Source organism: Patagioenas fasciata, chromosome 6, assembly GCF_037038585.1.
Source record: "Patagioenas fasciata isolate bPatFas1 chromosome 6, bPatFas1.hap1, whole genome shotgun sequence".
Lineage (NCBI taxonomy): Eukaryota > Metazoa > Chordata > Aves > Columbiformes > Columbidae > Patagioenas > Patagioenas fasciata.
Window position 1 is genome coordinate 29,849,882 of NC_092525.1, and position 17,169 is coordinate 29,867,050.

Sequence of the window (17,169 nt, forward strand, 5' to 3'; positions counted from 1 at the left end):
TACTTACTTACAGCTACACGAGGTTTTGAGGTTTCCCACTGATGGCTGCTTTTATGTGTTATCAGATACCTAATACTGAAAAATAATTGGCGTAGGAGGACTGAGACTTTGCTTCACCACAGAGAGGAATGAACATCAATGAGGAATTTCATCTTTATTTTCATGATGTTAGCACAATAAACTCACACAATAGCATTGATCTGTACTTATTTAACAAAATACATTTATAGCAATTTACAAATTCTTTTCCATTTGAAAACATTGCATAACATTTTATTAAACACAATACTTTATATAGAGAATTCTCATTTAAAAACATATTTTATTTTTGAGTATTTTCTTGTCTCAGTAAAGCACAGCCTAACAAAGAAATTCGTGCCTGTTAGCAAGTAAGAAAATCAGAACACTAAGAAGATGTCACCTGTCAATTTATTTGATTAATTTTAAATTAAGGTATCAGTGGAATGTAAACAAAGAGTAATTTTACAAAAGGCTCCTTATCAAATATACATGCAGAGGTCTGAGTTCCAATGTATATATTACATTTCTGCTCTCTTAACGTAATATAATTTGATAAGCCATTATTAAAAACAGTAGCCTTTGGCACTTGGAGTAAAAAAGAATATATCAATATTTATGTAAAGAACATAATTTCAATGATTACACAAGAGCTTTAAAATCTTTTGTTAAGAAATAGGAAACCTTAGGAAAAATATCACACTGCACTTGAAAGAGTGCAGCAAGTTTTAGAGTAATAAAAGCAACACATATGCCAATATACATCTGACTAAAACCAAGGAATAAAGAACAAACACTCCCACCAGGAATCCTGCTGTTTCCAAAACAGCTAAATTGCCAGAGGGAACATTTTCTAATCTTTGCTTTATTGCCATTATTCTCCATTTCAATTTTCCATTATTTCCAGGTTCATCTACTTATGTTCTTTTCTCCTGCACTTACAAACTAACAAATGATTGCATCTTATTTCCCTGCATTGATAAGCCAACAGTGATTGTGTCTTACTCATTCCTTTAAAGCTAATCCTACCTGCTTTATCTTGTACCCAGACTAAACTAAATCCAAAGGGTTTTGTTTATGACAATCCAAGTGTTTGTAATTCCTTGGAACCTTGTACAAAATTTGATATTAAATAGCAAGGACTGAAGATTTATTCTTTTAAAAAGAAAAAATAAATCCTGACTTGTAAATATTAGAGTCTGAGAACATATTTCTAAAAAATTACTCTTTTCCCCCCACCCCCCAGCATCTATGATTATTTTTCCCAGCTAATGTGCCTTGAAGTGTGTCTTCAACATGCTGTGCCTTTCACATACACAGTATGATGCAACACTACTGGTTGGCTTCTTACGTGTAACCTGCAGAATACCTCCCCCAATCATCAAATGCATGATGCAGTCTTTTTCTGTTACTAGCTGGGAAGCATGGTCATTTCCTTAAGGACCAACACTCTTCCGCAGCACTGGGTGATGGGCAGGTGAGGGAAGCATTGCTTGACAGGGTTGGCTGACAGCACTCAGCTGAGCCTGGAGCACCTGTGTAACTGGGAAGGTATATAAAGCTTTCCATTGACTCTGAATCCCTTCTATATTAACTAGCAAACACCATCCTCATGCTTCTGAAATTACTTAGGATTGGGTTTAGGTTTGGGATTTGTTTTGGTTTTGAGGTTTTTTTTTGGTCTGTGTGTGTTGTGCTATATATCTTCTTGGGTTGGGATGATTCTTCCTTTGTACCTCATTCTTGGCTTTCCCTCAGAGCTCTGTGGTATAGGGTTTGTAGACAGGTTCTGACTATGTAGGATGTATCAGGTTCTCTGATACACTAAATTAGAAGAGAACTTAGAGCCAAACACTCCTCACAAGAAGCCAGAGAACAGACCTGATCTGCTACTACTTAGTCAGGGAGGGGACTGCTAAGCCATTCCCTCCTGCTCCTAGCCGGGGAGCTGGTGGGTGTGTGATAGTAGCTTTTTTTCAGGTGGAAATAATCTAGGAGAGTATGAGAAGCAGCACGAGGCTAGCACTGTCCTTGTCTTGCTTCATGGTTTAAAAGTTATTTAAGTAAGAGCTAGATGTAATGAGGCATTTCTGCTGGTATGCCCAGGACATGTTATACTCATCCCTTTCAGAGCTTATCTTTTCAACAGTTTTTGGCAATGGAGATTTTTAGCAGGCAAGTTCTTTCATTATATTTGAAACTCAATTTACTAAAATAATCTGTGTTCTCTCAGGTGCAGAGACCCTCCATATTCTGAAGTGGCAGTGGTGGGAAAAAATATAATGCTTACGAAGGCTCTAGAGGGTGTCTCATGGGATGTGAATGGTAGTAGTGGCACAATGCAACACTCATTCAGTGCTTCTGCAATATCAAGGCATTCCATTTTTAAAGCGAAGCATAAAGCCCCGAAAAGATGGTGACTGGGGTGAAAGTTGTGACTGTTCTTGTTGCATGCTAAGCAAGTGAGGTGAATGACTGCTTCTAATTGTGAGCTACGATATTAATTACTGTCTCCTTTGAAGCGTCTCAGGAAAGTGGCCATTTATTTACTCATGGCTCACCTTTCACATTTGCACATCTTGCAATTATTGGTGTCCCACATTATATGGTTAAAAAATAACAGAGAAATATAAGGACAGAATAAGAGGTTTAAAAATGTAAAATCTGAATTACTTCTAGTACTTTAAAAGACCCCTTAAAAACATAATTTAAAACAGCTCTACAAGTTAGCCCACTAAGAAGCAGCCTCTTCATTAGTAGCACCTGTTCTTAAACAAAAGTTGAGCAGTAGCAGCAAAACTATTCAAAATAGTTATTCCATTCTAATGGAATGTCACCCACACATTTTTGTTGCAGTAGACATCTTAAAGAACTACACAAAACCTTTGCAATCTTTGAATGTGACAGATCCACTATAACAAAGCTGTAAATATTTCCTACACTAAATGAATGCAGCCAGCGTCATCATAGTATTAGCAATATTACTTTTAAAGTAACTGCACATCAATATGTCATGTGTTTTGCAGAGTCTAGTAAGTATGCAATTTTTCAAAATATGTAAAGTTATCATCAGCACCATCCTGTATTAAAGATTTGGTGCAAATTCTGCAAAGGTGAATATATATCACTGATACAGCCTTTGCTGTGAAAAATTCAGTCGATTCTGGACACAAATATAAATAAAATAAAAAGTTGGCACATTCAGGAAATAAAGTGTCTTTGTTCAAGACCATTGTTTTGATTGACATCATCACCCTCAGATAAATGTTTTGAGTCTGAAGAAACAAGTTGCATTTCACATTAGTTAGGTTCTTGCGTTGTGCTTTTCCCCCCACCACATGCTTTCCACAGGATCATGCACATTGTACATCAGCAGTGTTCAACAACAGCTGGGCTGCTGGTCAATAATTTGGCACATCAAAGGTAAATATCAGCTCAAAAGAAGAGGAGCAGAACCTGTGTCAAGACCTGTTTACTTTGTGGTGGTACGGACCAGCTGATATGTCTCCTGTCATTCCTTGTATGCTCGTGTGGGGGATGTGCCTTTATAGAAGATGTTTCTGGTGTTCTCTGGACTGCTCCCTCTCTCAGGAATTAAAATGATGTTACCTTTTCTTCGAAGTGTTGAGTCCCGGCTGGAAGAAATGGACAGAGTCTCTGAGCCAATCTCACTTCCCTCCACTGGCGTGACTCTTATTGTAGTGATTCCATGATGGTGATGCTCACTGTTATCTATGTTGCTCCTTTTCCTGTCACCTGACCCATAAGTGTCTTTTAAGGAGTCACAGCTTTCAGAGTCTCTGTTGAGATCATTTAGTTCATATGTCTGACGTAGGGTGACTTTTTCAGGACCTTTCCATTTCCATGACCCACTTCCTTCACCTTCTGATGGCATCTGAATTACAGGTCTGTTATTTTCTGGATGGGCCTCAACTCTGACAATGCTGCTTGGCTCATGATCTGTCAAGGTTTTATATCTGATGGCTCCTGTGCAGGTGACTGTGCTTCCCTCTGAACCTTTTGGACTGCCCTGAAGCACTCCTTGCTGCTTAGACATAGCTATTACTTGCATGATTCTTGGCTGGCTGTTGCTTCTACACGCAACACTCTTCTCAGCAGCTTTCAGCCATTTAGCTCTAGCTGAACTACTTTTGGGTGATGTATTCACGTTCTCTTGAGTCTCTTCAGGAATATGCACCAACTGGGATGAGCCAGGACGTGACTGAATAGAGACCCTTGGCCCACCAGAAAGGCCTGAGTTGTTACAGCCCGGTACACTTCCAGGTTGAATTTTCAGGTATTGGCCTGTTGGGCCATGATGATCTCCGTTTACACCCACTCTGGAGGGTTCTGAGCTTGACCTCATTTCAATTGCCCTTGGCGGTGACTGGCCAGATTCAGTCTCTATTACTTGCAGTGACAACTTTCGACTTTCATTCTTGTTCTTCCACTGAGAAAGCAGCTGTTTGGAACGGGCAGAATCCATTGATGCGTGTATTGTTGCATTTCGTCTTGCTGGATCTTCTAAGGATGGTGTGTTGACTCTTGGCAAAGTGTTGCTGAAAGTAACCATATTTTCCTTTCCCATTGGGCTTCGTGGTGTTATTATTTCTACATCAGCATTTGCCCTCTTGATATTAGTCAGAGACCCTGAATCTCTGTGGTTTCTATTCAGGATACTGTCTGCACGATGAGAGACAATGCCATCGCTGCTGCTACCATTTTTACCTGGCAGGATTCTGTTGGCATCTTGACTGAGATCTGTCAAAGACCTTAGAGGTTCTCTGTGAAAATTTGGGTGAAACACGTTCTCGTCGCTTGGTAAGAAGTTTCCCACAGCATACAGGCCCTGATATTTGAATAGAAGCATCAACAATCAGTTATGAAAAAAAGCGACATAAAATGCCTGTATTTTAATTATATTATTCTGCTTTTAAATACATATTGAGAGATATAATTAGTCCAGTTTAACTGACATGGGTATGCTCACTTTCCTCACCAGCATATCCTTATTCCAAATTCTGTCCTAAATCTGGTGCATTTAGGTATGTATAAAATAGTCTCAGTAGGATAACTAGGGCACATAGTTCATGGCAATAAATAGTTGAGGAAAAGATTTAGCTTCCTTCAGTTTTGTTGTTGTTGTTTTTTCCATTTTATAAAGCAACAGATACAGCTGAAGAGCGTTGCGTTACGAAAATAACAAAATTCGTGTTTGCAGTCTTCTGAGCAAAGCTATGTTACAGCTACACTACTGTCTGCCCTGATTTACTGGATCTTGTTACAGCTTCAGTTGTTCTCTGCTCTGTGATTCTGCTGTTTCTACTGCATAATAACTGTGTAATACAACATCTACATGGTAGAACAATTTATCAACTTTAAATCAATTGCTTTCCAAGCTTCAGAGAACTATAACAAGATTCAGCTACACAACACTTTCTTGTTCAGCAGGCTCACTGTAAAATGCTGTCATTTTAAAAAGACTTCACTGACTGAGAATATTCCTTGGAAGGGTCAAATGCCTGACTCAGTCACTTGGGTTACTTGTTCTTTACTCTCCTTTCAGAGTTATCTGTAGTTTCACATTATTTCCCCTGCCCTTCTTCTTATTGGTGTGTAGTTTTCAGGGCAGATTTATCAATTACTAGGTATTCAGGACAATGTACTCTCTGATGTAGGTTGTCATGCAACAGTATATGGAGAAGACCTAACAAAGAGCATACTTATTTGTGGCTTTCAAACATGGGAACACCAGCTCCATTTATGAGAGCCTACAACAGCTTAATCATTTGAAATAATATTCTTAACAGAGTGCCTTTCAGCTCACAGTGCAATCACAGAAACCGACTTCAGTAGCTCATGGGGTTTCTATTATCCACCCTGGTTGCTGTTCTTTCTGCCACTGTGAAAGCTGTTTTTTCCCCAGTCACCTTTGCAGACCACCTGCATGTACCTTAGATTATCTTACCACAGAAAATAGGGTATAGGATATGTACTTATTTTAGTAAGAGACTAAAATTCATCATTGATTTCTTGGGGGTCAAAACACATCCCACTGCTGTTAAGAGTCTTCTGTTCACCTGATCTCACTAGAGCAAAAATGTTATCAGTAGCAGTTCCCGATTGCTCACAGGCACCTGGGCTGACACCGTGCTGGACAGGTGGGGCAGCAACAGTCCAGTTGGAGACATACGGAGAGCCGCAAGCAAAAGGAAACACTTGATGATCCTTCCTACTGACAGATACAAAGAGGCCTACCCTACATACTCCCTCACAGGACCCTTCCAAGGTGCTTCATCTATTTCAACCCAGTACAGAGGAAAAGCATAGCAATAACCTGGCTTGAGCATCCTATTTCCCTTGCAAAATTTCCCCAGGCGCTCCAGAGAATCACAAGGGTGCAATATCGCCTTTGATTTCTTGCAGGTTCAGCAATTTACTCAGTTGAGTTGCTGCTTATTAATTCAGCCATCTTTTTATTTTTTTTGAATTATAAAGCTAATGTTGGCAATATAAACTCAGGCTGGCAAGAAACACCAATTAATCCAATATTTTTCTTGCATGATGTTTTTAAGTGTGGGGTAGAAAGATTAGTATCTTTAAGTATTTAATGAAGCACACAATGTTAGAGTTGTTTCTGTATACAGTGCCAGATGATTGTATACCGCTATGAGCACTGTTATGAAACTTTAAATTGAAACACATATTTGCTTTTTCTTGTTTATTTTTAAAGCAATTACCCCTAACATTATCAACATATTTTGACTATATTTTTAATTATGACATGTGACCATGATGAAAGGTTTTCATAACAAATACCCGTATTCTTATTACAGCCTCTAAAACTTAACTACTTGAATATTATATTTACCAAATAGAGAGCAATTCCTCCTCCTATGAGAAAGCCACAGTAAACGTCAACTGGATGATTCTTATACTGCGTGATACGAGTCAGACCACATATAATTCCACAGATGATAAAAGCAAAGACCAAGAGTGGTTTCAGAAGTTTTGAGGAGTCTGTTAATGTAGAATTGAAGTACATCTTGAAAAAAGAAAGAAACAAAGAAACTTAGATTTACCTAAGAGGATATAAATTTATCTTGCTCAGTTTCTTTCACATACAGATCACTGTTACACAGTAGTATTGGAAATAATCAGTTTAATTTTATTTCACAGCTGTTAAAATTTGCTAACTTACTGTAGGAAGATCTGAAATCACAAGGAATGGATTTCCAAAAACACAGGCAGTGTTGCTTATTGACATCAATAAGGATAAGGATGTTATGCCTAAATACCATTCACAGTCAGAGCCTAAATATTCTGTAAATGTGACTAAGGAGCCAGTGCTTGTGAAGTACAGAAGCCAGATGTCACGCCAGATGAAAGCAATAACCTGTACTAACAACAGCTACCACCAGATGCTTTAGAGAGCCATTGCTCAACTGGGGGACATGATGTCAAGGAGGTCACAAAAATTAAGTGGAGGTGGTTCATCAGCGTTATTCCAAATTTTGGCCTTTCCCTGGGCAGAATAAACACTGGCAAGCTTCCAGTACATGCAGAATTCCATTATCTAACTTGATTAACTGGTTGTTATTGCTGTTTTTTTCCTTTTTATAGCATGAGTGATGGAGTAACTGGTTTGGTTTTTTTGTTGTTGTGTTTTTTGTGACTTTGAAGTTCAAGTAAATGGTCACTTGCACAAACTTTGTAGCCCATACTGAAGAAATGTCATTGGTCAGATGTGGAAAATCAGCTGTGATTGCTGCAGCGTGTCCTTCAATTCCCTGCTAGTTACTGATGTTTGTGATTCCCTTGTTTTGCAGTGGCACTTTGGAGGTCTCTGGGAGTGATTGTGCCAGTTCATCCATGCTGCAATTGTATGGAGGTCAAATGAAACTACACCACATAGATGTTTGTTCCTTAATGCCTCAAGTTTAAAGGCAGTGAGTCAAGTGATGACAGCAATCAAGAAAAGGCAGAACACATAAAGGTTAATTTGAATGGTAAGTTAAAATATCACCCTGTAAGACAGATAAGCACTGCATTTTATATGTGAATAATATGAAACATCAAATATACTTTAACATTACACTTTTTGTTACTTTTAACAAAGGAAGTGAAGCAGTTCAATCTTTTCTGAATACTTAATAGAGCTGGTTTTATTTTAGCTGTTAGTAGTTTTATTCTGCTTTCCAACTGGCAGAATAAAAACTTACATCCATCCAGGATATCCAGGCAACACATCACTTTGCAATATACAGCAAATTACTTTCTAACTTTTTTCTTGTATAAATGAAGATGAACAGAATTGGTTACTCACCGAGATGTACACTGCTGCAAAAGCTGCCAGGGTGGCATGTTGAGAAGGGAATGACTTTCTGCCAAGGAAGGACACTCAAATTATGCTTCTAAGTTCAAATACACTGTGCTAGTGTTCACTTGAAAAAAACACTAGGTGGTATAGTCACTTTCAGCTTACATTTCCTAAGCAATATTTGATTCATCAGTTACATTTAATTGCTAAATTTCTTTTCTATAATCTGAAGAAAGGGCCAGTGTTAATGAAATGCCTTTGTTTTGAAGTAAATATTTAGCATATGTACTAAGAGAACAGTGGAAACGAGCTAAAGACTGAATCCTTGACTCAGAGAAATATCTATACATTTATTTCTATAAATAAATTTCCCTAATAAATTTTCACTAAGTACCTAATTACACAACTTATTTAATGCATAAACCTTGATCTTATGATTATTCTTACTGACTTCACTGGGACTCCTTCCAAAGTAAGGACTCATACACTTTGATAATCAGGCCCTAACGCCAGCAACTGAATTAATCATCTTTGTGCCCCTGCTTTGTTGCTCTAATAATTGGGCGAGGACAGGGTGACAGTCTTCTAAGAGAGAGGCAAACTGTATCTTTATTTGCTATGTTTTCAGGTTTGTTTTTTAAATTTCAGCACTTTATCACATGATAGGAGTGAACAGAGCACAAGAACACAGACAGGGCATTTTAAGAGTTATTTGGCCCCTTCTTGAAGCGCAGAAGAAGAGGGTAAATTAAAATACAACCAAATTGTATTAGACAGTAGGCAAAATCAGGTCTATTCTTGAAACTGTTGAGAGCCTTCTGCTTTCATTGAAAACCTGGGGACTTGAATGATGTGGACTGGGTCTTGAGTCAGAAACCACAGATATGAAAATCAGAAGTGACAGCTTAGCTTCTACTTCTCTGACCAATGAAAGGAGGTTTTGTCTAAGTAGCAGCTACACAGAACCATGACACAAGGCCCTTTAACATTTTACTGTTATATTTCTTATAGACCCACTTCAATCCTCTAAAACCAAAAACAATGGGAACATGAGGGGTTTTTACGCAGTAAAGAGAAAAACTTAGCTGAGGGTGGATTCAGTAATAGCTGTTCTATGGTGGACATCTAGTTCATAGCTTGCAGAAGCCCTAAAAAACTTCTATAACCTTTGAGCTTTATAAGTGAGTAAGAAGCAGTGAATACGTGTAGTAGTTTATATCTGTATGTTTATCTCCTTTAAATAGCATGGACACATAATGTAATATGCTGGCTGTCTTTGTGAAGAAGGGTATGATTGTCTTACAGCCACAGCAGCCACTTTCACCTGAGAAAGCTCAGCTTGGGATAAAGACTCAAAAAATCCTTCAGCTTCACAGATGGGTCTTGCCCCCCTAACTGGCTCCATGCACAGCCATTTTCCTAGCAGCACCTGACTTGGGTATTTTAAAATAGCAAAGACTGAAATGTAGTTCTTTGCCTTTAGACAAAGGCATTTTCCTGCAAAGCAGCAGAGTCTACTTTCTAAATTTCCTTCCTCTACATTTTACCTTGTGTGTTCTAAATAATTCATTGGCAATTAAATATGTGCATGTAGTGCAGTGTGAATGCCACACTACTGATCTGAATTTGAGCCCACAGCTCCAGCAGGTTCATGACTCTGGCCAAGATGAATTCAGTATGATTCCTTTTCCGTTTCACAGACCTATTATTTTTTTATCTCCCCCCCACCTTCTTCCCCTCCCAATCAAACCTTTCACAAATAGTATCCCTGTGGAACAGGTTCAGGGTTGAGGACAGGAGGATAAAGACATGAAAAAAAATCTACATGTTTATAATGGTTAATCAACTCCTTTACCTTGTGCAGGTTTTAGTGAAAGCATAAATCTACTCACAGTCTCTGTGGAGCTAATGTATAGATTTGATTCTATGAACTTTAGTACCACTCAAATCTTAAGCTTAATTTGATGGCATTTTTATAGTATATAAGGTGCGTTACTATGCTACAGTCAATTTTCTCTTTATTCTATTTTCTATTCATATGCTTTCAGGGCAAGCACAGCATGTTACAGTCTAAATGCACTCCGTGTACTCTCTAATGGTGACACTGCTTTTGTTCCTCTATTTGTTATCTTTTCATCTAAAATAAAAATAATTCAAGCTAAAAATATGTAGCCTTTTTGTATGACTATGTATTGAAAAGGTGAACAAAGGTCTCAAAGAAAACATGTCCTGAACTCAGATGACAGTTTATCACTCTAAATGCTCATGCATGAGGATGTGTAGAGGGGGAGCAATGATGAGAAAAAGTCATACTGAGTCAGAACATCAGAAATGATAGAGGATAGAGAACTCACTGGAGATCTGAATAGAAATGACTGAAAATGGTCTTTGAAGATAAATAGAGAAAAAGATGAACAAAGGAAACCACTGGATATTTGGGCGATGTTGCAGAAAAGCACTTCCTACGATCAGCTGGATAATTATGTGGTGTTCTCTGTACTTTTCATAGGGGAGTCTAGAGGCAAATTTCTGGAGCTCAAGTTTCTGGGAAGTACAAATAGAAAATGAAGGCCATTAGCAATCTCCTAAGAACCAGTCCCTTACAAGCTGAAATTATGAAAGTCAAATTAACCTCCTGGGCTGGAGAAGTTATACCATAACTCCTATAATAGATGACTGAAGAAAGTATTGAACCAATAGCAAGTGCTGATTGCTTTGGTAAAGTTGAGACAGGCATAAGGAAGCAACAATTTAATAAAGGAAAAATGCAATAAAATGGATTTAAGAAGAAACTGAGGGTAGTGCAAGAATATTATAGATCACCAAATGTATCCTCTATGATGGCAATAAATTTGAGATATCAATATATGGTCATCTTCCTACAGAAACAGAAACACACAAAACCTGATTGCTTAGTCTTAATATATTACAACTAATTTCACTGGGTTTTGGAAGTGATGATATTTAAACTTAGGAATGATCAGCATTTTTGGGATGGCTACAGGCAGTACATTCAGAGCAGCAGGCGTGTTATTTGACATGATAATGAGATGAATGAGATTCAATAATGATGGTTTTGTTTTTTCTGCCTGGCTCATGAGTAAAGCTACATCCATTTCCCTGGGACACCACAGAGGTGCAGTATGCTGCTAGAAAGCATCAGGCTTCAAAGGCAGTATCCCAGTAACAGCAAATGGTCATGGGAAAAAAGACAGTGAGGTGAAGGCTGATATAGTAATTCTGGTTATGCCTTTCAGCAAAAATATTTTCATCAAATTATTTGGGCCAAATAGAGGCACAGTTATTCATTTCAGCACCAGATCATGCCCACATATAATTGAAAAGATATGGCAAATTGGTTTATGCTAACTGAGACATACTTAAGACCAAATAAATCAAATAACTGAGGATCTTTAAACATCAGTGAAATTGGTTTGTCCCAGTGAAAGGAAACAGACTGAGATTTGCTGGAAGATACTTACCAGGTAAATGATTTAATGATTTCCATGTGTGTTGACTATTGAAATAAACGGAAAAGCAAACAAACTGGGGGAGAAGTACATTAATATATAGACAGAACATTTTAGTAACGCTGATGTGACAAAAATGTAATGCCACGAGGTATAACGTTAAAACAGAAGCTAGCATCTGCGGCTGCACACAGAACAAGAAAGGAGTGCAAAGCTTTAGTGAAGTGGATGTGACAGAAGTAACACAGCTTTATGTCTGCTAATTAGAGAAATTATGCAGCTCAGTCAAAGACAGAAATTGTAGTTATTTCAAGTATTCTGTAGTTTTGCTGTAACTTTTTTTGGAGAGCAGGAGATTTTAAAAAGCACACAAATTTTGAATGACTGCAAAACATTCAGATGTTCAATGATTAACAGGCAAGAACGGTTAACCTGGTGTGGAAGAGATATAGAAGACGACTACTGTATTCAGTGAAGAGATTCATGATTTCTTAGTAGTGTAGTGCATATATTTAGGACACTTCATGCTAATGAAGTTCTTGAACTAACAAGTAACTGATGTATCCCAACACTACAACTTATACCTTCAGATTCCTTGTTTAAATCTATGACCTGTCATCAGCAATTGAATTATCAGTATTTTATCACATTGAGTTTTTTAAAAAATACGATATATAGTCTGGGTTATATCTCAAGTTGACTGATATGCTATTATCAACAATATTAATTTCTTTTCTGGCTATCTGAAGCTAAAGATTAAATGATTAAGGCGGATAGAGCATCAGTTAGAAATACCATGGAAGAAATGGCATGTGTTTGGGAACACACAGATTTGCAATGTTGTGTTCTTTACTCTAATAAAGGGATTTTTTCAATGCTGTCAATATAAAAAAACTTAATCCACTAGAGAAATAGGAAACAAATAAACCCCTCCAACAAATCCCAAAACCAAGCCTCACAAAGAAAGACCAAAATGCCGTAACTCTATACAGAGGGCTCAGATGAAGTACTTGAGTGTCTTCTTCCCCTGCCTGTTATGGGGGACTTACCCAGATCCACCTGAGAAAAGCAGCAGAAGCTATACATATTAATAATTATATAGGAAATTGTATCATTTGAAAGAGGGAAAATACCTAGCTACTAATGACTATGCTTCAGAATCTGACAGTCCACAGCCCACTGTTGGCCTAATATCTTTATACAGAAAACTGAACATCACTAAAAAGATGCTTTTGCTCACACCTTTGTTATAAAATATTGACAAAACTCATTCAGACTTCAAGTAGAAAAAAAATCTAAAAATGGGACAGAAAATAAAAAGTAAAATGAATACTTAAATGTACACAATGAAGGATGGAACCAACCTTCCAGCATTGATGATATTGAGATCAGCTCCTGAGCAAATATCTTCCACAACATATGAATTCTCTGAGCAGGATACATTTAAGGATGTATAGTTAGGCTTGCAAACAGTCAGGAAATATGGTGCCTGATATCCTGTTGATAGCTGTATAATATCAGTAACAAGAGCAGTGGAACAAAGACCAAACACATGAACACCTAGGAAAGAAACCATTAGAGCTTGTTAACTTTATTATATGTATAAATCAGATTAATTCACTTTGAAAAAATGGAATTCTGGTGGTTTATGTCATTAGACTTGGAAGAATTTAACTGAAGAATAAGATGCATTTTTTTATGAAAGCTTATTGCAAATTTAATTCTTTAATGTAAAAAATTTATGCTTGTTTTCCTCCTGTTGATACATTTCATTTTGATGGCATGATGACCTCCAACATCTTTTCATAAAAGTGAACTACACTGGAGCTCTTTCAGTTTGGGAAGCAGTTTTCTGAACTGACTAAAGGACAGCCATCTATTGGAACTGAGCACATGTATTCAACCAGTCCTTGGACTTGCCCACGGGGATACAGGCTTTTGATAACATGGGCAGCTGCCCATTAGATCCCTGCTCTGAGGACCTGTTCTCTTTTTTCCATCAGGGACTCATCAGCTGGCAATAACTCTGGCTGTCTTCAGACCTCTGATATTTCTTGAGTACCAAGTCCTTTCCATAAGTCCAAATATTTCTGGTAAGTGATCAGTGTTTCTATCTGGTTAATAATGTCAAATTCACAAGGCAGTTGAAGTAAATACGATTGTTTTACTGAGCATTTTCAACTGGTTTTCTCCTGAAGATTTACTTCTAATTCCCCACTCATATTCATATGCATTTATTTTTAATATTAAAATTGAAGAATGGTAAAGTCATTAAAATAGGAAAGAAACTGCAAGGTCAGAGCATGAGTCAAGAATGGAATTCATGCATCTTTCAGCTTGTGTTTTTTTGGTGATGGAATGGGATGTCATACAGAAGTGGAAACCACGGGGTGTCTTTACAGTCCTCCTTGCTGATGTTGTAACCTGCCATCCCCTTGGCTCTACTCACTGCTGCTCTTACGAGGCTGCTCTACGGGTCACAGACTGTATAACCTCTCCTGTCATTGCCTCCCTGCTTGCTGCACTAAGAAACCTGGTGAATAGTCCTCCCACCAGGTTTTCAGTCCACTGTCCTGCAGGTTGTCTTTGCCTAGGCTGCCCTTTCTAATGACAGATTTCTGGAACAGAGAAAGCCTTTCCTCTAGCCACTATTTGGCAGAGGAAATTAACTGTAAGAAAAGGAACAAAGTCCTGCTGTCTTTTCAAGTTCAGTTTTCATAAATGAAAATTAAAACAAAGTAAAATGAAACAATTCAACATGTTCCTCTCTATCATTAGGTTGCCAGATTCCAGCCCTTTTTCAAGAGGTAGATAAACACATCCCAGAAAAATAATGTCAAATCTACTGACAGTTTCTGACAAGTTTTTACTGTCATGCTGAATACTATGTCAGGTGGGTTGAATCCTCATGATACACTGAAGACAGGCAGGGGAAACTATACACTGAAACCACTGCAAGGAAGACAGCTCAAGGTGGGCAGAGAAGGAAAAGCAAATTATTCCTTTAGAAACACTGACAATAGTACAGGAGAGGAGAAGGAAAATGGATAGTGTAGATGCTGCATTACTGAGTATGGGACTGCTCTGTCGCTCTGTTTGACAGTTCCCTCCAGCATTTTCTGGCAGAAAAAGATCTATGCCAGGGGCAGCCCTGCCCTGTTCTGTAAGGCTGTTTCAGAGAAGGAAACCTGCATGGTGAGAACTGAATGTATATGGAAAGCTTTTCTTTGTGACTCATGTTGAAAACCCACCAACAAATCTGACAGCTCTTCTAAGAAATGAATTGAAGTTGCATCCTCCTGCATTAATATTGGCCTCTGTTCCAATCCCATTTCTTCTTTTGGACAGGCAACAGTAGAGAATTCCTTCTCCTATCATTATCTGCAATGACAAAGGAGCCATTAAATTAAAGGCAGCAGTTACTCAGAAGACACTGATTGAATTTAAAGGGCATAGTTATAATGCCAAAACCAATGTCATCCACTGACGTGTACTTGCCTTTAAAAGATTTGTATCAATACGTAAATATTCAGTAATGCCCACTTAGCCTGAGTGAGGGCAGGCAAGAAGACGGCACTGAAATTAAGTGCAACTGGCATAAAGTTGGAAGGAGACCTTTTTTTGTGTGTGTGTGTATACAGTGCTCAGTGGAATCAGCATCTTGATCCACAGCTGAAATTTGATGCTTCTTCAACAAAAATTAATAATTAGAAAATCTCGCTTCTCAAATAATCCAGAGCCAACACAATATCTTTGTGCTCCTGAGGTAGTTTTAGCACTCTGTTTTGGCCTCAAGCCTAGCAATCCCTAGCAGCTTCTAATTATATGTCAGCCTGCTCTTCAGTAATTGTTTAATTTGGCTTGGGTTTTAACCAGATTGACAGCAGTAGGAAAAGTTCTTTCTGTCCTTGTGGTCCCTCTGACCACACCAAGCAAAATGGATTATGACTGAAGCCCTAGACAAGAGTTTAGAATACAAATAAAGAGGTTAGATTGTTTTCCCTGTTAAAGAGTACAACAACTTGGAAATCTGTACAGGGCTTGTACAGAGTTCAGAATAAGGATTGGGCTGAAATATTGAAATTAATGAGGCAGTTCTCAGGACTAAGAGGAGATTCAACTTGTCTATCCACAGATGCATTGAAAACTAATATATGCAATGCACAAAGCTTACAATACAATGAGTGCTCAAGCATCTGAATTATGCTGAATCTGCTGTAATTACTAGTGAAATTTGTGCATGCTCAGACCCTTCAGCCTGGGAGAAGGGAGAAACAATGGACAAGCTTAGTCTAACTCTTTTTAGCTAAAGATTTAATAATTTGGTTTCCTTTCTTTGCCAGAAAAAAATGAAGTACTGAAGTCTCATTACATGGAAAAGTTAGTGGTAAGGGTTATTTAAGGAATTTTAATTAGATGAGAACTGTGGTCACTATTATCTGTCTTCATTTGATTAATTTAGAGCTAAAACTTTTCCCAGAGAAATCAGAAGTATTTCAAACATAAAATACAGAGAAACTCTAATAGTTTTTCAGTAAGCTCTAAGGAATGTCTGGCATGGGGAAAACCACCAGAGACAAGGATTAGCTTGTATGATACAAGAAAAAAATAGGGAAACAGCAAGGCTTATGGCAAGGACAATTCAGAAGCTTGTATTTCCAAGGAAATAAGCTCCAGCAGTAGAGGAGGCAGGAGGACTGAAACTGCCAGCAGTGGATTTCTCTCCTTGTAAGTTGACTTCCCACATCAATGTGGTCTAATTTCCTGGTGACCTCTGCTAGAAAGCACGTTGGTGTTAACTTTAGGTTTTTGGTCAGTGGCTGGTAAAGTTTGAACCTACACTGATATAATTAATAACTGGTCCTAACATTTTTGATTGAGCAACTAGAGAAAATATGTCAGAGGATCAGATTCAGAGTTCTTTGAAGTAAATGGAAATGGTGTTGCAATTCAGGTACATCTATATTCCAGACAAAAAATATCCATGTTGGCAATTTTGTACAAGTCCAGTTGTTCCACACTGAAGTTTCCTTTCCTTTATGAATACATGTAGAAAATTTCATCTATGCCACAAGCCATAAGACATCTGTCAATAATAGAGGTAGTAATTTTCTGTAGCACTTCAGGGCTGTGGAAGAGACCTTGTTAAAAGCAGTTTCTGGTCACTAATATTGAGCAAAAAACTCCCTACCCAAATGAAAAAAACAATCCACAAAACCCCAAATCCACACAGGTCCTCCTGCAATAATGGCTTGGCAAAATAAATTACAAAATGTTAAATATGTTGTGAAAAAAAAAATCCTATAAGGTGAATAGATTTACTATGTTCTCCAGTCTTGGGAAAAAAATGAGTGTATCAAC

General features: G+C 37.9%; 1 protein-coding gene and 1 long non-coding RNA gene across 2 annotated transcripts in view; one reads left to right on the forward strand and one right to left on the reverse strand.

Moving 5' to 3' along the window:
* LOC139828306 (uncharacterized) overlaps positions 1 to 17,169 on the forward strand; it is a 60,376-nt gene that overhangs the window by 30,231 nt on the left and 12,976 nt on the right. Inside the window, exons 3-4 of the long non-coding RNA XR_011739778.1 lie at positions 7,848 to 8,027; positions 13,812 to 13,901. This is a non-coding gene — a long non-coding RNA (uncharacterized lncRNA). The remainder of the gene's footprint in view (positions 1 to 7,847; positions 8,028 to 13,811; positions 13,902 to 17,169) is intronic.
* PLPPR4 (phospholipid phosphatase related 4) overlaps positions 130 to 17,169 on the reverse strand; it is a 33,686-nt gene continuing 16,646 nt past the window's right edge. The window contains exons 3-7 of the mRNA XM_065842524.2: positions 15,060 to 15,189; positions 13,173 to 13,368; positions 8,345 to 8,402; positions 6,890 to 7,063; positions 130 to 4,867 (exon numbers count right to left, since the gene is read on the reverse strand). Of these exons, the coding sequence (XP_065698596.1) occupies positions 3,530 to 4,867; positions 6,890 to 7,063; positions 8,345 to 8,402; positions 13,173 to 13,368; positions 15,060 to 15,189 (1,896 nt within the window). The 3' untranslated portion in view covers positions 130 to 3,529. The remainder of the gene's footprint in view (positions 4,868 to 6,889; positions 7,064 to 8,344; positions 8,403 to 13,172; positions 13,369 to 15,059; positions 15,190 to 17,169) is intronic.